Here is a 25,814-nt window from a genome sequence, read left to right on the forward strand (position 1 = left end):
TTGTGTTAAGTTGAATCTGTTTGTAATTTTCAACCGGTACATTTTTAAAGTGTAGCTCCAGTCAAAAAAACTATTTTTAAGCTTTTTGGAAAACATAGGGAAGGGTTATCACCCCTATATAATTTGTTTTACCGTTCGTCTTTTTCAGAGCATGCAGACAGCACGCACAATCTCCTACCGCTGACTGCAAGCTCTATTTAAAACGAGCAAGATATTTAGTTATATAGGTGGATATAGCGGTGTATACTGCGTTCAGAGCACGCAGACAGTATGCACAATCTCCTAACACTGACTAAAAGCTCTATTTAAAACGAGCAAGATATTTAGCTATATAGGTGGATATAGCGGTGTATACTGCGTTCAGAGCATGCAGACAGCACGCACAATCTCCTAACACTGACTGACAGCTCTATTATAAAAGATAGATATATCGCTAGATATATAGGTGAATATAGCGGTGTATACTGCGGTCAGGGCACGCAGACAACAACCACTAAAGAAGAGCAAGAACGAAAAATCGGCCGATAACGATCGGTGTATACTGTGTTGAAGGTACACAGAACACCCACTAACTGCTACAGATGCCAACACACTACACAAGGCCGCCGCGCTGGCGGCCTTATATAGTGTGGGGCGTGTACTACACAGCCTGAGCTATGATTGGCCACAGGCATCCTGCCTGTGGCCAATCATGGCTCTCCTCGCTGCGGCGCTGTGATTGGCCAAGCATGTGGGGTCACAGTGCATGCTTGGCCAATCATGAGCCAGCAATGCACTGCGCCATCGCAGTGCATTGTGGGCCGGGAGCGCCACACGAATTTGGTGTGAACGGGCCATAACGTTCGGAATGGGCGAACAGCCGATGTTCGAGTCGAACGTATGTTCGACTCGAACACGAAGCTCATCCCTACTAGTAATGTAGGCGATCTGCGAATTTTATCATGCCTGTGACATTGCGGGGGGACATATGACACTATTTTGGGACCATTCACATTTATACAGCGATCAGTGCTATAAAAACTGGCAGGGAAGCGGTTAAATGTGTTACCTAGGGAGTTATTCTAACTGTAGGGGGAGGAGACCGATCAGTGTTCCTCTGTGCTGGGAACACACTATCAGTCTACTCACCTGACAAGACGTGGACACACAGATCCACGGTCCTGCTCTGTTTTCGTGCAACCGTGGGTGCCTGGAGGACATCATTGCCACTGGGCACGTGCATCGGCTCCCGAGTGGCGCAGCGGGCGTGCGCCCCCCTAGATGGCCGGGAAGCCGAGGACGTCATATGACACTCACTCAGGATGGGAGATCGCTCCTGCGGGCATCATTTGACGGTAGCTGGGATGGGAAATGGTTAAAGTGAGGTAAACCTGTACTGTTATTATGTTAAGATTATTATTATCTTCATTTTTTTAGTAGGTGAATGTGACCCTCCATTCATTCACATTCATTGAATCCGACCCTCCATGCATTCACATACATTGAATGCGGCCCTTAAGTGGAAGAAGGTTCCTGACCCTCGGCTGTAGACAAAGCTGGAAAGCAGTGTTCTACTCCCATACTATGACTGCTCATCTTGGCAGGCCGCATAGCTACTTCTTGGTGTGTCCCAAATGATTTTTTGGAATGAAATGAAGCATGTAATATGTGATTTCCCTGCTGGCAGACACACTGAGTTCAGGTCATTATCCGTGTAATAAGCAGGTGACTAATTGTGTACATCAGTGTCGGGTCCCCTCAGCTACAAAGTTGTCGGTGTTTGGCTGGTCTCCTGGTAACTGGAATCAGGGCTGGTTCTCTGTATAACCTTCTAGCAGGAACATAGATAGACGCACAGTGCACACCTGTGGAGCCAAAAAGTTCACCTGCAACTCAATCTGCGATTAAATAGCCCTAAACCATGAACCGGACCTACCCAAAGGTGAGAAAATGAAGATGGGATTGGGTCAGTTTACCCTACATGCTCGCTAGTTTTTAGGAAGCGATTGCAATATGAATTGTTTATAAGCTATTAGCAAAGAAAAGTTGTCATAGGAGAAATATGTCACAGGCACGGTCCAGCCATTTTTGTTTTTGATAGAGTGAGGGAAGGTTGTGAAATTGTCCGGTTCTTAAGGGTCCTTTCATATGATCGCAATCTGCTCCATTCAGCGGGGAATCCGTGAGCAGATCATATCAGCTGAATCACAGCAAAATGGGAGAGATGTCACTTTCGGTGACATTCGTGCCTGTTCAGTTTTGTGTCTGCATTTCTATGGTGGACTGTGGTGGACCCCGTGTTGGATCCAAGGACTCCTGGATGTAAAAAGGACTTGTCTGTTAACCACTGGACCTCTGAAAGATTTACCTCTCTTCATGACCAGGCCATTTTTTGCTTTTTGGTGTTGTGTTGCTTTAACTGATAATTGCATGGTCATGCAACGCTGTTCACTAATTAAATTTAGACCATTTTTTTTTCACACAATGGTGGTATTTCATCACCACTGGGTTTTTTTTTTTGCCCTATAAACCAAAAAAAGACATGAAAAAAACAAAACAAAAAAAACAATATTTTGTTGTAAAAGATCAACGTTCTTCATAAATTTAGGCCAATATGTATTCTGCTACATATTTTTGATAACAAAAATCCCAATAAGCGTATATTAATTGGTTTGCGTGAAAATTATATTGTCGTCTACAAACAATGGTATATATACTGGAATTTTTTTTATATACTAGTAATGGGAGTGACCAGCAACTTATAGCAGGAATGTGATCGTGTTAGATTGCCCACCACACTGACACTTTTGAAACTTTGTGGGAACCAGTAACACCAATACAGTGATCAGTGCTAAAAATATGCACTCTTACTGTACTAATGACACTGGCTGGGAAGAGGTTAATCATTCTAGAGCAATCAACGGGTCCTGCAAGCCGCATCTTTGCAGTGCTGTAGGAGCGGTGTATTTACCGTTCCTAAAGCACCCCTTTCCATAGAAAACTATGGGGCAACACTGCAAAGTGTCACCGCAGCGGTGCTTTGCGGGCAGTTTTAACCCTTTTCGTCCGCTGGCGGCCGAACAGCGCCGCTAAAACGGCGGTAAAGCGGTGCTAAATATAGCAGCGCTTTACCGCCCGCGCCCATAAACGCCCCAGTGTGAAAAGTAGCCTAAGGGATGTGCTAATTTTTATTCCCTGCAGCTACAAGCATAACCCCAGTATTAAAATTTTCAGCTGGCAGTTGCCTTTAATGCAAAAGTGATCTGGGTGACTGAACACTGCAACCCCCCCCCCCTGCCAAATATAGTAAAAACATTTTTTTTAAAAGCGCCCCCCTATGCTTATGTGCAAATCCGAACAGATACATAAGTCCTGCACGCATATGTAAACAGTGATCGCATCACACATATGAGGTATCCCTGTGAATAACAGAATGAGAGCAATAATTCTAGCACCAGATCTCCTCTGTAACTCTAAACTGGTAACCTGCAAACATTTTAAAACGTCGCTTATGGAGATTTTTAAGTACCGTAGCTTGGCGCCATTGCATGGGCATATGCAATTTGAAAGCGTGACATGTTTGGTATCTATTTACATTTATATCTTTTACATTTCACCAAAAAATTGGTTATTATGTTGTGTTTGTGTGCAATAAAATTCATTAAAGTGTATTTTTGGCGAAAAATTGCATTTGAAAAAAAAAATGACAGTGTGATTGAAAAAAAAATAAAAAAATTACAAAACCCACCAATTTATTCTACAGTGCCTCTACTAATATAAATAGAAGGGTTTAAACTGCAGGAAGAGGGGTTGCAATCACTCCATCATGGTTGGTTGGAAGTTGGGGAGTATTTTCCAATAGCAGGGTATAACTGTTCTGGCTGTGGATCAGAAATGCCTAAGGACATATTTTGTGCAGTCTTGAGGGGTCCAGGAATCGTGGAGAGGTGCACCACCATAGGGGAGAGTGAGTTTTGGGTACCCATGAGTTTACAGGATAGGGTAAGGATTCACAACCAAAATGCATGGATGGGGGACAGTCCCACTATATATGAGGCATGGAGCCTTTGGTTATTGAACACAACCCCAAAAACGTGACAAAACACACCTGCTTATAAGTTTGAACCCTTTTTCTTGAGTCTTGGTTGCACGTAATAATTAGTGGGTCAAAATGAAATACTTTTCCCAAAGGGGCTGACTTTTATTAATATTTTTTTAAAGAGGTGCCTCAGCCAGGTTCCAAATAATTAAAAGTCAGCGGCCACAAAAGCAGTGAAGAATCCTGTCTGAATCGCATGCATTTTCTCCCACCGCTCTTGTGTGTGTGAACCCAGTAAAGAAAGGGAAGCACCATATAGTGCAGCAATAGACAGTTTATTAACCACTTACAGACCGGACCATTTTGCTGGCTTAAGACCAGGCCACTTTTTGCGATTCGGCACTGCGTCGCTTTAACTGACAATTGCGCGGTCGTGCGATGTGGCTCCCAAACAAAATTGACGTCCTTTTTTTTCCCACAAATAGAGCTTTCTTTTGGTGGTGTTTGATCACCCCTGCGGTTTTTATTTTTTGCGCTATAAACAAAAAAAGAGCATCAATTTTGATTGGTTTGCGCAAAATTTATAGTGTTTACAAAATAGGGGATAGTTTTATGGCATTTTTATTATTATTTTTTTTACTAGTAATGGTGGCGATCAGCGATTTTTACTATGACTGCGACATTATGGCGGACATATTGGACATTTTTGGGACCATTGTCATTTATACAGCAATCAGTGCTATACAAATGCACTGATTCCTGTGTAAATGACACTGGCAGTGAAGTGGTTTACCAGGGGGTGGCAGTGTAGGGGTTATGTGTGTCCTAGGGGCGTGTTACTAACTGTGGGAGGCTGGGCTGTGTGTTAGTGAACACTGATGTCTGCTCCAATCACAGGGAGCAGAGATCAGTGTCACTTTTTTTTTTTTTATTCTTTTATTGAGTTTTAATGCAAGATATACAAAGTAAACAATACATTCTGAAAACATAACAATTTGGCTCGGTCATACACTTCAATTCAATGTATGAACAGTAAAAGATATGGAATTGAATGCTGAAAACGTTTAAACACCTATACAGTGTACACAAGCGCTGATCTGCATGGACGTACCGTGCCGTCCTTAGCAAAAAAAAAAAAAACTGGGAACCAGGGGGTCTCCAGTATCCCAGTGACACCTCCCAGAGAGCAACATTATAGATCAGCCGTTTCATAGCCATTCGGTCCATGCAGGTCCGTACCAGCGAGATCAGTGTCACTTGTTGCTAGGCAGAACGGGGAGATGCTGTTTACATCAGCATCTCCCCATTCAGCCTCCCCGTGAGACGATTGCGGGTATCCCCGCGGCGATTGAGTCCGCGGGACTCGCGGGGGTCCCGACCGGCACGTGCGCGGCAGGCTGGCAATTTCAACTGGACGTACCTGTACACCAGTTTGCCTGCCCGTGCCATTCTGCCGACGTACATCGTCATGCGCCAGTCGGGAACTGGTTAAAATGTTATAACAACTCACAAAGTAAATACCTCGTCAATTCCATATTTTCAGTGTCCCTGTCCCACTGATGATAGCAAACCATGGCTGCTGGAGGCGCTCACAGGGTTGGAGATGTTCCGGATCTCCTTTGGGTATAAGGCGGAAGTGATGTCAGCTTGGGGGCAGACCGCTGGACATCTCCCCCAGCCCTGTAAGCACCTTTAGCAAGTTTGGGGTGGAAGAACCTTACTGGCCTGCACAGAGTTCTGACCTCAACCTTATAGAACACCTTTAGGATGAATTAGAGCAGAGACTGCGAGCCTAACCTCACAAATGTGCTTCTGGAAGAATGGTCAACATTCCCATAGACACACTGCTAAACCTTGTGGACAGCCTTCCCAGAAGAGTTGAAGCTGTTATAGCTGCAAAGGGTGGGCCAACTCAATATTGAACCCTACGGGCTAAGACTGGGATGCCATTAAAGTTCATATGCGTGTAAAGGCAGACATCCCAATAGTCTTGGTAAAATAGTGTTTGTACCACAGTCCTTGTACCCACAAAATAAGCTTTATTTACTCTGCCAAATTTGAAAACTACAACATAGTTTTATAATTGTAAAGCTGGCCATACACACATAGTAATATTTAATTAGAAAATTTTTGTTTTAAGAATCTTTGTTGGATTTTCTAATTGTTAGTGTGGTTAAATTGATGATCGATTTCGACCGCAGTGATTAGAAAACTCAAAGCAGCAGGGTGGAAATGTATTTTTCTCAAACATTTACATCCACTTTAAGCAGGTGGCTTAACGGACAAATTACTGAAGTTTGAAGTTATAAATTCCATCTAGTAATTTCACAGTAAATAGATAAATAATAAATTATCTTATAACATATAGCATAATAATATATGATTTAGCTTGATTATAACAGTACCTTTTCAACAGCAGCAGATTCTCATTCTCCCTCTTAACGGTGCTAGAAAAACATGGGATTGTGAGTAAATATTTTACCCATAAACCCATGTATTTCCTTGTATTTAAGAGGGCTGGGCTGGAAGGGAGCATTTGTTTTCAGACATGTCTTCTATGATACTGCAGTGAGAGGCATGCCTCCACTGAAGCATTTTTATTGGACAGCTGGGGCTAATACACTTTACCATTGGTCCAAGACTCCAAGCTGTTCATTGAGCTCAGTGCCTCTGACAAGAAGTGAGGAGAGGCACTGTAAGCTCAACCTCTCAGTCTGCTGCTAACAGAGTGTGCCAGCTTGTATTTAAACGGGCTGCTCTGTATGTAGCTTCTGACAGGCTGCTCAAGGAGCCCTGGATCTCCGGAGCAATAGGTTGTAGGAGCCCCACATTTTTACCAGTGATGGGGTAGGACTTAGGCTACAGAGGGGACTTTCTGATCTCTGGTCACTGAACTACTACCCTCAAAGCTCAATTTGTTATTTTATTTTTTCATTTTCATGGCAGGTGAGGCTCTGCCTTCCCTGCCTCCTCTGACTGCACATCTCTGATATAATGTCCTCCTTCCTAAAAGGAAGTATTTTTTTTATTTCATGTAATTAAGATAAACTGGTTTAACCTAAACCCTGAATGCTGTCAGAATTGAATGCATTAACTGCCTGAAGCACTGGTAAAAACACTTTACTGATCAATTTATACCCCATTGATTCCATAGGTAAGGCTAGGAAAAACAAAACCAAAAAAATTTCCAGCTCAACTTACCGACTAGAATTAACCTGTCTAACAGTATGCCTTAAAAACTGAGGTTTTCGTTTGCCCACATTTGCAAATACATGCAGAAGCTGAAGAGCCCCTTCAAGGCACCCCAGTATTGTCTACAGTCGTATGACTAAATTTTGAGAGCCTCCACAGTGGAAGTAGGCAGAGGGCAGGTGAGCCTGGAGGGAGCTCACTCCACCTTAAAGGCACAGGGGTGCAATGGACACCCAGCATATAGCACAATGGCAGAAAAAGGTGTCCAGTGCATCCCCTCACCAATATTTCAACTGTACAAACAAATGGCTACTGCCCTCACCTATAACTAACTGGCCTTTGCAGCAAGGAGGTTAGGCTTTTGTCAGACTTAAAAAGGTCTGGCACAAGATCTTTGAAGATGATCTCATACCTGATTCTAACAACTCTACTAAAATGTGTTATTGTTTCTTTGTGTCCTCGTAAGATATTTGCCATCATTTCCTGTCCTGACAATTACAATAGGGGCATTGGCAGAAATAAAACAGAGTCCCTAAGGCACGGTTCACACAGGGGCGACTTGTCCAGGCGACTTCGCCGCCTGACAAGTCGCGCCCCGTTCTGTACTACGGAACCGTTCTAATAGAAGCGACTCAAGTCGCTCCGACTTCGAAAAAAGGTTCCTGTACTACTTTTGCGGTGACTTCGGGCGACTTGCATTGACTTCTATACAGAAGTTGTTTTGCAAGTCGCCGCTGAGGTCGCGGCAGGTTGCGGCGCTGCAAGTCGTGCCGCCCGCTGTGTGAACCGACCCTAACTTAGTCTCTCTCAACCAGGGTTCTGTGGAACCGTAGGGTTCCTCCAGAGGTTACTAGCAGTTCCTTGATCAATGAGTACTTTCTGCCTCTCAGATAAGCAACCACTAACACCAATGATCTTTTTAGCTATCTGTAAGAGGTGGGGTGATCTCTTTGTGCTCCACAAATGTAAGGAGCATTCTTCCCACTCACCATCATGCTAACGACCAATGAATTGTGGATATAATTATTATTAGCAGAGGTTCCTTAGGACCGAAAAGTTATTTCAAATGGTTCTCAATGTTAAAAAGACTTTGAAAAGCTGCTCTAAACCTACACTTTAGCAAGAATTGGACTTTATAGTATCTGAAAAAAAAAAATTTTGGACAGTGAAGTCATTTTACAGTGATGCCAAGAATGAAAGGAAGTATATGGTTACCGTTAGAAATACAATTCTTCAAACACTTAGATAACTAAGGCATGGTGGCATAAACACACAAGGACACCACTTTAATGGTGGCTTGGACACCCTGCAAACTGGGCCGTACAAAAAAAAAAAAAAGGGGGACCAGACAAACCAGTCACCCTGTTTCCCATGATCCATGAAAACAAATGTATCCCTAGCAGCTGACTACACGATTATAAATTATAACAGTTTGCCTTTAAAGTATTCCTGTTTGTGTTCATTATTCCAGAGGAGAAGTATGGATGCCACCTCGTTTGGCTCTACAGTGACAATGCTCTCCAGAACTGAAAAAGGTAATAGGACCAGATATTACCCATTTCTCTCCATCCCTAACTTTATCTAGCTTTGCTGTGTCCTGATAAAGGGGTGTTCTGTTTTTTCCTCAGACTTGTGTTGCGGCTGTACCAGACGTTGTGTGTGTATAACATCTCTCATTTTTTTCACCCTGATGATTGTTGCAGCTGTCATTGCATGTACAGTTGTTTTTGCCCTTCCTGCAAAAACACCAGGTAACTTGCGACCATATTAATATTATTACTCAGCTATAGGCATATTAATAATTAATAACAGTTCCTTTGTTTGCCTGTAGAGAGTCGCTATTGTGTCATAGGAAATTACACGGGATTCCTGTGCAATGATAGGATTACATGTCTGCTGCCATCACAGGTCTGTGACTCCCTCAGTGACTGCGGAAGTGGGGAGGATGAAGTTTCTTCTATGTGCAGTAAGTACAACCCGCTGTTGGATGGGATAGTCTAAGTATGGGCAAAATCAAAGATGAAATATTTGCTGCAGTTTGTTAATAGCATTAGTATGTTGGGGTTGTTTTCTGAGCCGCCCGTAGCAGTTTTTATTACCTGTTGTTGATTCTGCAAGTAGATCCGAAATGTTTCTACTTCTTGTAACAGACCAAGCTGTCCAGCAAAAAGGGCAATTATAAGGGTTGGGAGAAACCATAAACCATCCATGTTCAACTATTTCCCAAAAGAAAAAGAACAGCTACTGTAACTGCTAAGAAAGTGTTAGTTGGAGTTGTGCTTTAATTTGTCTAATGCCGTGTAACGTGACCGGACTTTCCGGCAGAAAAGGTCCGATGGTCTTCCCGACAAAGTTCCGACCAAACGGACGTGCCCACACACGAACAGACCAAAGTCCGTTAGTTTTGAACGTGATGATCTACAACGGGACTAGAAAAGGAAGTTCAATAGCCAGTAGCCAATAGCTGCCTTTGCGTTGTATTTGGTCCGTCGGACCAGCATACAGACGAGCGGTTTTCTCGATAGAAATTGATTCCGTCGGACAGATTTGAAACATGTTCTATTTCTAGGTCCGTCTGAATTTTTGAAGAAAAAAGTCCAATAAAGCCCACACACAATCGTACTATCCGACAGAAGGATTCGATCTGACCGGAAAGTCTGGTTGTGTGTACACGGCATAAGGCTACATTGACGTGGAAGTTTAGCCATGGATAGGGGTAGCTAAGCACTGCCTCTGCACGTAGCAACAGCCTGCACTGTGGCCGCATACAAACTGGCTGATTACTCCTGTGCATTGCGCACGGGAGCCGTCACTAACGGCATATCGCGATGGCAAACCGCAGGCTCTTGAAGAGGATACCAGGGTTATGGTAGCTAGCTGCTACCATAACAACGGTATTCCTCTTCAAAGACAGGACGTATATAGTTCTCCTGCAGGAAGGAAGCGGTTAACTAAAATGAATTTGTCATCTCCCTGCTTGGCCCCTTCCACATGGGCTGTCTGATCTGGTTCGCCTGTCAGTTTTTCAGGCGGACCTGATGGGACCCTTAGCGGGGATATGGCGGTCTTGTGTCCCTGCAAGGCAGGAAATAAAAGCAGTCACATTCGTTCTAGTTGTCTTTCTGTGTAAATTTAAGATTGGTTAATTTTTATATTGAAATTAAAGCTTTGTCAGTCGTTAAAAAAAAAAAAAAACACAACACCTGGCTCCTAACTTTTTTAGCTGGCTCCTAGATTCCAGGCAAATTTGTCATGCCCTGCAGTAATACATTCCAATTTCAGAATTCCCCACAACGCACTGAGGGGGAGGCACTGTGCCCCCCACATACTGTAAAAGATAGGAAACATTGTTTGGTTCTCTAACTTTGCTGTAGCTGTGATCGTCAGCTTTTGTGATGGGGAAGAGATTGGGTGCAGTTCTGCTGAGGGGGGGGGGGGGCAGTCCCTGTTTCCAGGAGGAGGAGGACTGTCATGACTACTACTAAAGCCAATCACAGTCCTGCTAGCCCCACCCACCATTTGGAGGAAGATGACTCGCTTGGTTGCCACTACCAATCTCAGAAAGAAGGGATTTCACTGTGATTGAGAAAACCACAATCAGGTGACAGTTTGTGGAATTACTGTTGAGCTTCTGGGAACTTTGTTGAAATTATTCCTGAACCTTTGTGTCACTTACTACTGAACCCCGACACTCTGTGCCACAGCCAGTATTCAGAGCAATGAAAATCACACCCAACCACTTTTTTCTCAGCTGCAGGGGCCCAATCTATGATCCTGCACACATGCCCACTGCTTTCAGAAAATGCCCCTGACCTGAGCTCATCATTGCGCATCCAGTCTAGATGCTTGTATGCGACATCCCATACATCACATACAAGCACGTGGGCTGGATGCGAGAGGTGGATCAGCAGGATGAATGTGCCAGGACAGGTAGATGTGTCTCATCTCTGCTTCCTTTCACCAGTCTGTATATCACACATATCATAGATGAGAAGAGGGTACAGCGGTGGGGAAAATGAGCAGGAGAGGTTCAGAAGTGGAGCAGATGAGCGGGAGGGTACAGCCGTGGGGAAAATTAGCAGGAGGGTACAGCCGTGGGGCAGATGTGCAGGGAAGTACAGTGGTGGAAGAGATGAGAAGGGGGTTCAATGATGGGCCAGATGAGCAGGGGGGTTCAGTGTTGGGGCAAAAAAGCAGAGGGGTAGAGCAGTAGGGCAGATGTGAAAGGAGGTGTAGTGGTGGGAGATATGAGCAGGGGGAACAGAGGTGAGACAGAAGTGCAGGAGCTACTTTGGTGGGGCAGATGAGTTCAGTGTAAGGACAGATGAGAAGGTGATTCAGTAGTGACACAGAAGAGTATGGGGATACGGCGGTGGAGCAGATGTGCAGGGAGGTACAGTAGTGGGGCAGATGAGGAAAGGGGTACAATGATGAGGCAGATAAACAGGGGGGTACAGTGGTGGGAGGGATGAGAAGGGGTTCAGTGGTGGGACAAAAAAACAGGGGGGTACAGTGATGGGGCAGATGAGCAGGGGGTTACAGTGGTGGGACAGGTGAATGGGGTTCAGTGTTGGACCAGATGAGAAGGGTGTTACAGTGGTGGGAAAGATGAGCAGGTGGGTTCAGTGTTGGGGCAGAGGAGAAAGGAGGTACATTGGTGGAACAGATGATCAGGGGGTACAGAGGTGGGGAAGAGATGTGCAGAGGAGAAAGGAGGTACATCGGTGGAACACATGACCTGAGGGTTACTGTGGTGAGGAAGCAGAAGTGGGGCAGATAAGAAAGGGGGTTACAATGGTTGGGCAGATGAGCAGATATGTTCAGTGTAAGAACAGATGAGTATATGATTCAGTGGTGGGGCAGGTGAGCAGGGGGTTACAATGGTGGGACAGAAGAGCAGGGTGGTACAGTGGTGGGGCAGGTGAGCAGGGGGTTACAATGGTGAGACAGAAGAGCAGGGTGGTACAGTGGTGGGGCAGACGTACAGGGGGTTACAGTGGTGGCACAGATGAGTATGGGATACAGAGGTGGGGCAGATGTGCAGGGTAGTACAGTGGTGGGGCAGATGAGAAAGGGGGTACATTGGTGGGACAGATGAGCAGGGGGTTACAGTGGTGGGGCAGATGAGAAAGGGGGTACATTGGTGGGACAGATGGGCAGGGTGGTACAGTGGTGGAGCAGATGAACAGGGAGGTTACAGTGGTGGAGCAGATGAGCGGGGGGGGGGGGGGTACAGTGGTGAGGCAGATGTGGAGGGAGGTACAGTGGTGGGAGGGATGAGAAGGGGGTTCAGTGATGGGCCAGATGAGCAGGGGGTTCAGTTTTGGGGCAGAAAAGCAGGAGGGTAGAGCAGTGGGGCAGATGAGAAAGGTAGTACTGAGATGGGGCAGATGTGCAGACGGTTACAGTGGTGAGGCAGATGAGAAAGGGGGTACTTTGTTGGGGTAGATGAGCCAGGGTTACAGTGGTGGGGCAAAATGAGAAAGGGGATACATTGGTGGGGCAGATGAGAAAGGGGGTACATTGGTGGAACAGATGAGCAGGGTGGTACAGTGGTGGGGCAGATGAGCAGGGGGGGTACAGTGGTGAAACAGATTTGCAGGAGGTACAGTGATCTGAGGTGTGAAGGTGCAGGAATTGGGGCTTATCTGAGGTGTGGAGTTGCAGAAAGTGGGGCTGATCTGAGGTGTGAGAGTGCAGGGTGTTAATTTCTCACTACTAAATTAGTTTACAGCATTTACTTTATAAAAAATCCTTTTCGTGATTAAGAGTGTGAAGTTGACATTTTTTTTTATAAAATCGGCACGCTGTGCTCAAGAGGTTGCCTACCCCTTGTTTATAGTATATGTTGTGTTTACAGTTTGTATTGTTTAGGGTATTATGATAAGGAGGGGAATATCCTCCTGTGGGGTATAAAATATATGCCTGAGTTTCAATAAAAAGTAATTCCTTTGGAGTTTACCTCAACATCTTGTATGTTTTGGGTAAAAGGCTAGTATTAGCTCTTGGTCTGCTTTAACGGTTTAGAGGGCAGAAGGCACTGTTTGGCGGAAGCACCTAATCGGGGTGCCAAGCAGTTCAGTCGCAGAAGCCTTAAAGTGTTACTAAACCCACATCTGTAAAATTAGTCTGTATATGCAGTAAAGCACTATACTCACTGAAGAACCAAAGGGGTTAATCCTCTGCATTGTGTAAAAAAGGCCGTTTGATCCTGTCTTCTCTGATCCTCCCCTTCTTCCAGTCCCCAATGGATCTCCTGATAGAACAGAGCTTGGGGCCACTCGGCACATGCTCAGTTTGATGTGTATTGCTAGAGTTTTTTCTTTTTGGGAGAGAATATGTGATTAGCACAAGGCCAATCAGCACTGTCCAGACAGAGGGTCAGGGGTCATGCAGCGGCCTGCAGGCGCACTATCGCTGTTAGCAGCATGCCGCTGCTAACGGCGATATGCCGTTAGGGACAGCTCCCATGCGCAATGCGCGGGAGTGATGGCATTGCTGCCCTGGCACTGTGAGTGGCCGGAGCAGCAATACCTGGAAGAAGATGGATGCTCCATGTTACAGGGGACAGCGGTGACTTCGCTGGCTCCTGTGTCAGGTAAGTGACACATAATGGGCTACTATGCGATGCACAGTAGTCCATTATGCTTTACCTTTGCAGGGAGACAAAGAGGAAGTAAACCCATCAGGGTTTACTTCCGCTTTAAAACATTATGTTACAGTATATCTATTAATCATGTTAGAATTTTAGTTCTGTGTTCACTTCTAGAGGAAACAGGATAGTAAATATCCCTCTGTATTTACAGTACAGGGCTACAGAATGATTGGCCTCTATGCTGTGGAAGTTGGAGAGTAGGGAGGGTCTGAGTAGTTTGTTAAAGTCTGGTACACACAGGCCAAAAATCAACTGGTTCAACAGAAACCGGCCAACGCTCGGGCCCATGCGTACGGCAGCCGGTCCGGCTTCTGTTGAATGGGCATGCTGGAAAAACAGCAGCAGTGTTCTAGCGGGAGGTGGGGGCTCTCCCCCTGTTAGGACACAATATTTCAAAGGGGAGATCACTAACATCACATAGTTAGTACAGAGACCTCCTCAGTTTTTTTTTTCCCGTTCAGCCTGCTGGGTTGAACAAAAAATAAAATAAAATGACCATGTGTACCAGGCATTTCTCATAACATCAATAAAAATCTACTGCAACAGGAAGGTTATATTCGGTTTACAACACTGCATCTATTGCAGGGTTTCTAGTAAACCTTGTCTTCATCCTGGTGCTTTGACGCCTGCTCTAGCTGTGATTGTGTAGGTGTTCTTTGTTGTATTGAGCTCTATCTAAACATCAGACAAGGAGCAATGCTAAATAAGAAAAGCACGCAACAACTTTGTTTATTGGTTACTGTGGAGTATTATCAGCCTACTCAGGGCCGCTGATAAGGCAGTACAGCCAGCCTCACCTGTTAAAAAAGGGGGGCCCGGGCCTCTGTTGAGCAGGACAACGGCTGTACTGTCTTATAGCTGACACTAGGGATCCAGTGCAGCTGAGGCTGCAGAGAAAGGGACTGATGAATCTCTGTCCTCAGTCCCTTTCTCTGTCTCTGTCTAAAATGTGATATTTCACCAAAGCCTTCCTGTCAACAGGGCAGTTAAAATAAATAAATAAAAAAAAAATTACATTCTTGAAACCAAATTATTATTATTTTTTTCTTAGGACTTGTTCAAATGTTTTATATTGCCTCCTCACTGCCTGCTTTAAACCCACACTAGCACACCACAATGGCATGCTTTGCATAAGGGTATTGTTTCTGCCATGGCTGTGAAGCATACAATCACAAGCCATGGCATTTTAGCAAAAATATAATTTGATATTTTCGGAGGTGGGGAGGGCTGTATGGGGTCCTGTGATTTCTAACAGCAGCCCTGAGCCTATTTCACTGCACCTTGGTTCTAACGACCTGTATTCTGTGCTGTATTTACTAGGCAACCTCCCTAATAATCTACCTGGATATCTGATATTCCGCTGTGGAAACCCGCAGATCTGGATCTACAGTAATTACAAGTGTAATGGGATCAATAACTGTGGTGACTGTTCAGATGAATCTACAGCATGTAAGTATAAGAGACATTGTACTGTGATCAGGAATTGATAGTATGAAAACTCGTTTTGTACGTTTGCATAACAAAGTTCCATATGACTAATGTGCAACTTTTAACTAATACATTGCTCAATTATAGCATGTTGTATGCTGCTATGCCTTCCAAAAAGCCATTAAGTAATGTATCATAGCACATAACATGACCAGGAAGAAGGTTCTGTATGGGGCCAGGGATAGCAAGAAACGAGGCATCGGAAGCAGTGGATAATTCTATAGAAACGGTAGTAAAAATATTTCCCATCACAAGTTGTAGACCTCAATGTGTTCATTTCTAGCTGGCCATAGACATAGCAAACTGCCGCTGGTTCCTGATAAAGTTCACTCAGTGGGACGCCCCGCTGGCCACATCCCACCCAACATCCTTCAATTGAAAAATCGAAGGAGCCAAGCAAGATGCAGATGCAGGCATTGTTCAGATATTTTGGCAGCTGACGGGGCCGGTTCTCAAAATACAATGGTCACAGCAAGAGATTCGACCATCCGCACCATACAGCATGGATGGAGGGATCTGTTAAGACTAAATCTATACTGTATGTGTATGGCCAGCTTTAGGCTTTGGTAGCAGTGAGCTTCCTGACCAAAAAGGCAGCAGGTGGCAGTCGCATGACTGCCAGGTTCCCACCTATGCTTTTTTTAGAGCGTTTTGCAGTTTTCAGAAACACACTACAGTCCATTTAACATGGTTTCCTATGGTACAAGTTCAGATCTATGCGTTTTGTAGCCGGTGCGTTTTTGGAAAGGGTCGGAGACTTTTTTTTACCGTGATTTGTGGGTAATAGACTTCAATGGAGTTGCACCAAAAATGAGTGTTGTGTTTGTGATGCGATTTTTTTTTTTTTTTTTGCGTTTTGCATTTTTTATTTTTAAACACTGTATATAGCTGGTTCCTAAGCAGGGGGGCGGGAAACTGGCCGCTGTGTCCTTAACAACTTAGTCAATGAAAAAGAAAAAAACGGCATGGCCCCCCCCCTCCCCCCAAAAATCAATACCAGACCCTTATCTGAACATGCTGCCTGGCAGGTCAGGAAAGGGAGGGGACGAGCAAGCAAGTGCCCCACCCCCCTCCTGAACCATACCAGGCCACATGCCCTTGCCCATGGCAAGGGGTGGTGTGCTCTGCTTCCCCCACCCCAAAACACCTTGCCCACATGTTGCGGAGAACAAGTGCCCTGGTTGATGGTTGTCAGGGTCTGTGAGCAGGGGGCTTATCAGAACCCGTTTAAGAACGGGAGCCCCCAGATCCCCCCCCCCTTATGTGAATGGGTATCGGGTACATCGCACCCCTATCCATTCACCTGAAAAAGAAGTGAAATGTAGAAAAAAAAAAAAAAAAAACTGTTTTTCACAAGTCCTTTATTAGTAAAATAGCTCTGAGCTGTCTTCTCCCCGAGCCGTCATCTCCAAGTGTCGTCTGGTCTTGTAGTAAGGCGGTCTTTCTCCGTTGTGATGTTCCTGCTGTCCATCAACTCTTATATTAGGCATGGGGCGTGGCGTCACCCGGACAGCCTGCCCCTTACGACATCACTTGATGGCCTGGTGCGGACCTGGGAGCGAGAACCGCACGCCGTTTTTTTTCATAATTTTATTTGCCGGCAATTTTTTTTTTTTTTTTTTTACATTGAGCAGGGAAGCCCACTGATGACTCATCGGTTGTTAAGGATGTGGCAGGCGGCTTCCTGGCCCCCATCGTTCGCAAGCAGCTACAGTTGTGCTCATAAGTTTACATACCCTGACAGAATTTATGATTTCTTGGCCATTTTTCAGACAATAAAAATGATAACACAAAAAAAGTCTTTCACTCATGGTTAGTGTTTGGCTGAAGCCATTTATTATCAATCAACTCTTTTTAAATCATGACGACAACAAAAACTACCCACAATGACTCTGATCAAAAGTTTACATACCCCGGTGATTTTGGCCTGAGAACATGCACACAAGTTGACACAAAGGGGTTTGAATGGTCATTAAAGAGGGGTGTGGGGGTGTGTGTGTGTGTGTGTGTGTGTGTGTATCAGCAGTGTTCAAACTCTAATCAAGAAGTGGAAAATGAGGGGTTCTGTTGAAACCAAACCATGGTCAGGTAGACCAACTGCTGGGAAAATTGTTTGGGATGCAAAGAAAACCCCACAAATAACTTTAGGTGAAATACAGCACTCTCTGAAAACATGTGGTGTGGCTGTTTCAAGATACACAATAAGGAGGCACTTGAAGAAAGATGAACTGCATGGTGGAGTCACTAGAAGAAAGCAATTACTACACAAATGCCACAAAATATCCGCTTACAATATGCCAAACAGCACAGAGACAAGCCTCAAACCTTCTGGCACAAAGTCATTTGGAGTGATGAGACCAAAATGTAGGTTTTTTGGCTACAACCATATAAACACTACATTTGGAGAGGAGTCAACAAGGCCTATGATGAAAGGTACGGAGGTGGATCGCTGATGTTTTGGGGATGTGTGAGATACAAAAGGCACAGGAAATTTGGTCAAAATGGTTGGCAAGATGAATGCATTATGTTATCAAAAAATACTGGAGAAACATTTGCATTCATCAGCTACGAAGCTGCGCATGGGACGTACTTGGACATTCCAACATGACAATGATCCAAAACACAAAGCCAAGTCGACCTGTCATTGGCTACAGCAGAATAAAGTGAAGGTTCTGTAGTGGCCATCTCAGTCTCCTGACCTCAATATCATTGAGCCACTCTGGGGAGATCTCAAACGTGCAGTTCATGCAAGACAGCCCAAAAATTTACAGGAACTGGAGCCCTTTGCCAAGAGGAATGGGCAGCTTTACCATCTGAGAAGATAAAGAGCCTCTTCCACAAATACCACAAAAGAATTCAAGCTGTTAATACACGGTATTAAGAACTGGGGTATGTCAAGTTTTGATCAGGGCAATTTGAGTAGTTGTTGCCATGATTTAAAAAGAGTAAACTCAGTTGATTAATAATAAAATCAATCATATTCTCTGAAAAATGGCCAAGAAATCAAATTCTGCCAGGGTATGTAAACTTATGAGCACAACTGTATATACAGTGCATTTAAAGGGGGGGGGGGGGGGGAATTTAAATGTTGGTTTAAAAACACAGAATGCACTGCAAAACGTGCCTGAAAAGCACAGCCACATGTGAACCGAGACTTAGTGCTGCACTCAGCAGCCATATTACACTAGGCTCTGGCCTAGAAGACCAGAAGAGAAATCCAGACCTGTAAGAATGTTAAGGTAATGCAAGCCTATGATCCCTTAGTATCGTAATAAAGAATTCAATTGATAATTTAAAAAGAAATGTATAGTACTGTTGTAAACTAACCCTAAAGTTCAACTCTTGGAAACCTGCTCATTTAGTCTAGGAAGCCTTTACTTACATGATCCTCAGCTCCTCCAGCAGATGGCGCTCCCCTACAGTCCAGTGATGGACTGTCCCCCAGTGTCCTCAAGTCCAGTGCAGGGCAGGGCTATAGACTCTGCACTGGTCTTGATGTCAGGATCTTAGACTGGTGAAGTGTGGGGGAGAACACAGTGTGGAGAGCGGTCTAGCAGTGGGGAGGAAGTAAATCAGCTTTTCTGTGTCTTTTCTTAAAAAAGCAATTAACCCTTGCAGTGTGCAATTAACCCTTCCCACTGCAAGGTATAATTTTATGGTTTCCTGGAGTTGGGCTTTTTTTTTTTTCTTAAAAAAGCCCATTTACACATCTAGCTGATTGATCAGGGGAGTGACTCATCCCTCCTCTATTCATGTAAGACTTATGCCACGTACATTCAATCTGACTTTCCGCCAACAAAACCGTGGATTTTTGTTCGAAGGTTGTTGGCTCAAACTTGTCTTGAATACACACAGTCAAACAAATGTTGGGCAACAATTCCGAGCGGTGACATACAAGACATACGACAAGCCACGAAAAAGGAAGTTCAATACCCAGTGCAGCTCCTTCTGCTTGATTCAGAGCATGCAAGAACTTTTGTGCGACAGACTTGTGTACACACGAGCGGACTTTCCGCCAACACTTTGTTGGCGGAAAATTTGAGAACCTTCTAGCAAACATTTGTTGGCGGAAAGTCCCACAGCAAATGTTCGATGGAGCATAGGATTTTCCGGCAACAAGCTCACATCCAACATTTCCCGCCGGAAAACCCGATCATGTGTACACGGCATAAGGCTGGGTTCACACATGTGTGGCTGCGGTTAACAGTCTGGAGTCCAGTGGGTTTCTGGCGCCAGTTTTTTACCTGAATTTGCACCTGAACCAGACCCAAAAACACACTAAACCTTTTTCAAAACTACACCACGGCCCTGCACATATGTGAACCAGCTCCATTGAAAGCCGGTCACATTCACGTGTTATGCAAATTGGATGCGGTTAAAAATACATAAAAATTTTATAGAAAAAATAAAACAAAAATACATTTTACAAAAAATAAAAATAAACCAAACCCATTTTAGTTATCCTTTGATTTAGGAATAGTACAATAAATTGCTCAGACCCAGCAGATGAAGGATCTGAACTTGGCATGTTTACAACGTCCTAAACTACTCTAGTGTTCTGCTAAGAATCTCTTATCTATCTGTGCTCTCTGTCTCTTAGTGGCATCCTGTCCTGCATGTGGTTCTCAGTGGTGGTCATGCAACCCCGTCCTTTACCAATACTGCTACTGCATCCCTCGCAGCCTGTGCCAGAATGGAGTCCAAGACTGTGAGGACTGGTCTGATGAATACGTGTGCATCAAATAACAAGGACAGAGATCTCAATATGTACGATATACTGTACTTGTATATACACATTACGGTACAAAACTGGAGCTTACAATAGATTAGCACTAACAGTATATAAGATTAAGTTGTTTTTTTTTTAAAGTTCAAAGCAGACTCCAAAAACTTTTTTTTTTTTTTTAATCTTAGGAGGCTGACAGATCTGCTCTCCATAGAAAAAATAAATAAAAGCCTATCTCCAAGAAAAATAAAAACACTCCTGCCTCACACCACAAGGGCTAAAAGCCTGTTTATGTCTAGGGTATCAGAAAAAACAAAACAAATTTAAACTTTGCTCTGCTCCCCTATACTCTAGCAGTGGCATGTCTATTATGCAGGGCTATGGACCATGCAACATACTTGAAGACCTCAACTGCCATAGCATAGGGGTAAAAAGGCTGCAGAGACCCATATAGCAGTGCATAAGTACCCTGTGGGAGGATTAGGTGAGTAAAAGTGCTTTTTGCTCTACCCTGGACCCAACAAGCATTTAACCCTTGCAGTGAGGAGGCAGCCGCACTGAAAGGGAGAATTTTGTGCGTTTCCTGGGAGTTTAGCTTTAAGATTTCAATGTCTGTGTTGTGAAAATGATCATCTCCACAATGCTTACAGATACAGAGGTGAATGCAATCTTGTTTTAAAGTCCTTTTACTGCCTGTTCATAAGATGTAAATACTGCAATGTGCATGATTTGGCCACAGGTTCTCTTTAATTATGAAAAGCAACTGGCAACAAATAGTTCCATATTTTGTACTTAACAGAAGAAGGCAATTTAATGCCTGGCATGCAAGGATACTTTATGTCCCTTTCACACGGGCATCATCTGTTCAGTCATGTTTTTGGTAACAAAAAACAGATTCCGTTTTTCATCTGTATGAATCTGTTTTCCTCTGCTTCCATTTTAAATGGAAGAAAAAACGCAGACGCGTTCCATTCAAAAACTGAATCGGACGAAAAAAACTGATGTAAAACGGTAATCTGTTTGCCCACAGGAATCCATTGCTGTCCGTTGTTCATCCATCAATAGACGGATGAAAGGAAAATGGACAAATGGAACACCCGTGTGAAAGGGGTCTTTGCTCCCACACCTGAAATAGAAGGAGTGGGACTCTGTCACAAACTTCAGCCAAATGTTTTTGTTTTTACATTTTTTATTGCTGCCTGTGTCTTTGTTTTTACATTTTTATCTGTGTCCCCACAAATTTAACCTCACTTCCTTGCCTTGTGTAAAGATGTCAGAGGGACAGGAAGTGAAGAGATATCCCTACAGTGAGGACAAACAGCAATACCCAAGCACATGCAGATGAATATAATGCAGCTGATCTTTGAAAGTGAAGCTCCAGCTTAAAGCTGGATTACCTTTACGGTCAGTTTAACAAGTTTGTTTGGGCCAAGCTGGTCCAAGACAACTATTTTCTACACCAACAGATGCAACTGCTGGGAGCACTAAATAAACTGTATGTAGCCTCAGCTACATGCAGTATACAGCGCTGTGTTTTGGCAGTGGGATGGGAACGTCCCTTTCCACACCTGGAACAAAACTTGAATCAGGCCAAGGGCTGCTCAGGCATTCATAGGCCCCTTTCACACGGGCTGGCCAATCAGGTCCACCTGTCAGTTTTTCAGTGGACCCGATTGAACCCTACAGTCTCTTCTATGGACAGCGGACATGACAACCGCCACTTTCCGATCTGCCAAAAACAGATGGATGGTTGTCCTATTCTTCATCCGTCTGGCAAATCGGAAAGAAAAGAGGCAGTCCGTTTCCACCTGATTGCCCCATAGAATGAAGTGGGACCGTGTCCGTTCCGCTATGCAGGATCCATCATCCGCCTGTTCAGCGCTGAGCAAGCGGATTTGGCTTAGCAGAGGCACCCGTGTGAAAGGGGCCATAGGCAGCTTTGTAATCGATGAATGAATACAAGGCTACCGCTAAAGCGTAGAGGTAGGTGGGTGGGTGAGGTCAGGATCTTCAACAGGAGGAAGCTTTGTATTCAGACACTGTACAAATACTGTACAAAGCTCAGCCTGACTATTTTGTTCCGGGTGTGAGAAGGCTACATATGGTGTATACAGCGTTCCCAACTGTCAGTGTAAAATTAGTTCATTTGAGCTAGCTTGGCCCAAATCAAACTACCGGTAGTTAAAAGTGACGATAAAAGGTGAAGATTATTATTAAAGGCTGCAGAAAAATAACACCAAAAACTTAGCTGAAAGAAAAAACATGACTCACAGGCAACAGATTGGAAAAAAAAAAAAAAAAAAAACACACCACCACACACTTCTGATTGTTAACCAACCAACAGAAAGATTGTTGTTGACATGAATTACCTGCACATACACTTTTAGGAATGCACTTTTATACAGTTACTGTAGGTTGAAGATCCCTTACCTCTGGCAGATCATGAACCACTAAATGGTTATTCTGATGATGCAAGCTTGAATTGTTGGAGTATATTTTTGCCCTGATTTTCAGTTCTATTCTATTGACAAATGTCTTTACCAGTGTATTACAGCATAGCAGATAGGATAAATGATGAAAGAAATGTTAAGTATGCAGGAAGCTGTACAAAGTACCAAAATAGAGTTTATTTTGAGAACATAAAAACACAGAAACCTTATTATTTTCTATATACAGTATATTCTTTGTAAATGCCAACTTTCACAGGGATGTTTCAGTCTTCATATTCCAAATAAGGACACTGCATATCAACAGATATTTTCTGTACCTACTGCAAATGTTCTTAGCTTGAATACAAATGCAGCCACCACATCCAAGGAATAAGCTGCAATTTATTAGTTTTGATTTTGGGCTTCACTATCCGTTTACAATCCCTGCACTCTTGTGAAACTATATGACCCCCCACCTATTGTTCCTAAAGAACCATTGACCCCCACAAACATCCAAAACCTCGCTTAAGCCTTGCAATTAATAGTTTACAATGATGAACATCTTGCTGACCACATAACACATATGTGCAGTAGCAAAGAAGATAGGTCCCAAAGCCTGGTTCACACCTACGCGTTTGAGGCTTTTTGCAGAAACACACTACAGTTGATTTACCATGGTTTCCTATAGAACGCATTCACATCTATGCTTTTTTCAGCCACTTTGTTTGTGAAAAGGGTCAGGGACTTTTTTAAATGCAAAACTGTGCTTTTTTGGGGTTAATCAATTGCCACTAAATCATGTACCTGTACTACATTAGACTTCAAGTGGTTATACCAGAGTGATACCTGCATAAAAAATAAATAAAAAAAAAAGTATTTTTTTGCTCCCAAAAACTGCATTTAAAAAAACGCTGCACAAATACCGTGTGACAAAAAAAAATTGCAAAACCCACCAATTTATGAAAAAAAAAAAAAAAAAAAAAAAAAAAAGTATGATGTTTGGGGCTCCAACTTTTATATTTTTTTGCTAGAAAATAAGTTGGAGCCCCAATCATACTTTTTTTTTTTTTGCTAGAAAATAAGATTTTCACTTGTAAACAAAATGTGCCAGAAAATGCCTGGTCTTCCACTGGTTAATAGACTTCAATGAAGAAGCTGCAGAAAAGCATGTAGTGCGTTTTTGCGGTGATTTGTGGTTTTTAATCTGCCCAAAAAAAAAAAAAAAAAAGAAGAGCACAAATAATGCAAAATCACGTGTGCAAACAAAAAAAAAAACACACACTACAGAAAGGATCAAAGGCAAATTGCATAGGTGTGAACCAAGCCTAAACATCCATCCATGGCAGCTGAAGTTTCTGTGCTGAGAGTATGTTTACCGTGCGCTACCAGCACAGTGACGGAGCTGTCCCTGACGGATCCAAACCTCTATTTGTGATCAGGATCCAGCAAAATGGGCTCCCAGTCATGTGACCATTGTGAAAGCCAATCACAGTGGTCACATGATCGGAAAATCTGTTCCGTTCTCATACCTAAAACGGATTGTGGTGGGCATAAAGGGGCAATAGACACTAAAAAAAGTCTTCAGTTTGCTTTTTTTTTTTTTTTTAAAGATAGGCATATGTTTAAAAAATGTAGGGGTCTGAAATCATTTAAATGCATCCAGACTATGGACGTTTAACTTTTTTGTTAAGAATATGTAAATCGTTTAGGAGCTTTAGAACAAGCCATCCCTGATCTTTCCAAAGTGGAGATTTACTAAAACAGGAGTACTCAGAATCTGGTGTAGCTGTGCATGGTAGCCAATCAGCTTCAGCTTGGATAATAAAACCTAGAACCGGATTGGTTTCTATGCACCATATTTTGCACTGTCCAGCTTTAGTAAATCACCACCAAATGTGAAGTTGATCTATCACAAGGTTCCTCAAATATCACACCACACACCTTGAAGTCAGGTTTCAGACAGTTTCCAACAGCTCAGAAATGCCTAACGTGTGTTTATATTAAGGCTGGCAGGCTGCCCAGATCTGCTCTTATAGAAAAAAAAAAAAAATTAAGATTTCAAGGCCTGTGTTGTGAAACGTGAAAAGATTTCTGCACAATGCTTATAGATACAGGGGTGATGAGTGGCTCGTTTTAAAGTGCTTTTACAGATTGTTCACAATAGGTACATATTTTAGTGTGCATTAGCAGGGCACAAGCTCACTTTAAATTATTAACAGCAACTTGCAACAAATAGTTCTGCATTGTGTATTTAGCAGAAAGGGCTAGTTTAGTTTAGAACTGCTTGGTATGCATGGTTGCTTTATTCTGTTTGCACACTACAGTTGCTGGGGCAATAATTGTGCCCATACCTGAAATACAAGGAGGTGGGTTCTGTGTTGGGCTTGATCTACCATAAACAGTTAAGCAGATAAATCCCCTCCCATCTCAGCTGGAGATCAGGGGTGAGCAAAAGCGATGGTATTAGATGTGGCATGTAAATAAACTTTAGAGATTGGAGACTAGGTAGTGCTAAACAATCTTTAAAAAAAAAAAAGGAGATAGTAACCAAAGCTTTATCATTTTGCAGTGTGGAATCGGTCATTCTCTTAGTGGTTGATGGGTCTTTTTGTAAATTAAGGTTCGTATCTAAGGTTTGACAAACCAAGTAACCCCAGGCGAAGGCAAATCTTATCCAACCTTTAGTAAAGCATTCACATCACCATGTTCCTGCTGGAACCATGCAGTGTCACGTGGGTACAGATGTTCTCTGTGCTATATAATACCAAGCAGGTTAGTTTTCCCATTCTGCGCCAAATAAACAGTGTGTACTCAGTGTGGCTCCTCCTTGATCGTGGAGACAGAATTAGGTAAGCAGTGGCTCAGTAAGAATTTAGCAAGTCCAAGTCCTCTGCAGATAAAGACACACAAAGTCTTTTTGCAGGAGCAGAAGAGATGGCGTCTTGAGTTTTATCATCGCGAGTCCTTTTCACTGGAAATTGTCCCGATAGGGTTGTAAATATCTCTTTGTCCTGACTGTAAAACTGCAGTGGTCTAAATTGTGCTATTGCTGAAAAATTTATGGTAGAGGCCTGCAGATCTCTATGGCTTACCTTTTCTTTTCCATCTATATAAAAAAAAAAAAAAAAAAAAAAATTATGAATTATAATTGCATTACATCATCGAATTACAATAATAAGGGGGATCCACAAGTAATGCCCACAGCAAGTAAATGAAGTGGGGAAAATGATGCAAAAGGTCCCCAATAGTGGTGCACCAAAATGAAAATTCTGGACCAAAGCTGAAAATTCAGGATGCCCTTGGCAG

The 25,814-nt window shown here is 43.4% G+C and overlaps 2 protein-coding genes across 3 annotated transcripts in view; one reads left to right on the forward strand and one right to left on the reverse strand.

Moving 5' to 3' along the window:
- The first annotated feature begins 1,771 nt into the window (after nucleotides 1-1,771).
- LDLRAD1 (low density lipoprotein receptor class A domain containing 1) lies at nucleotides 1,772-25,118 on the forward strand. The gene is made up of 6 exons (XM_077453289.1): nucleotides 1,772-1,921; nucleotides 8,682-8,745; nucleotides 8,839-8,961; nucleotides 9,042-9,176; nucleotides 15,186-15,314; nucleotides 19,954-25,118. Exons 1-6 carry the CDS (start codon nucleotides 1,901-1,903, stop codon nucleotides 20,097-20,099), a joined length of 618 nt encoding a protein of 205 aa, XP_077309415.1. The 5' UTR covers nucleotides 1,772-1,900; the 3' UTR covers nucleotides 20,100-25,118.
- Nucleotides 22,687-25,814, reverse strand: part of LRRC42 (leucine rich repeat containing 42) — a 33,018-nt gene continuing 29,890 nt past the window's right edge. For both annotated transcript variants that reach the window (XM_077453287.1, XM_077453288.1), the window contains exon 8: nucleotides 22,687-25,614. In XM_077453287.1, coding sequence (XP_077309413.1) covers nucleotides 25,370-25,614 — 245 coding nt within the window. In that variant the 3' untranslated portion in view covers nucleotides 22,687-25,369. The remainder of the gene's footprint in view (nucleotides 25,615-25,814) is intronic.

Source organism: Lithobates pipiens, unplaced genomic scaffold (assembly GCF_037356315.1).
Source record: "Lithobates pipiens isolate NorthernLeopardFrog02 unplaced genomic scaffold, aLitPip1_a1.2 Scaffold_23, whole genome shotgun sequence".
In the NCBI taxonomy this organism is placed as follows: Eukaryota; Metazoa; Chordata; class Amphibia; order Anura; family Ranidae; genus Lithobates; species Lithobates pipiens.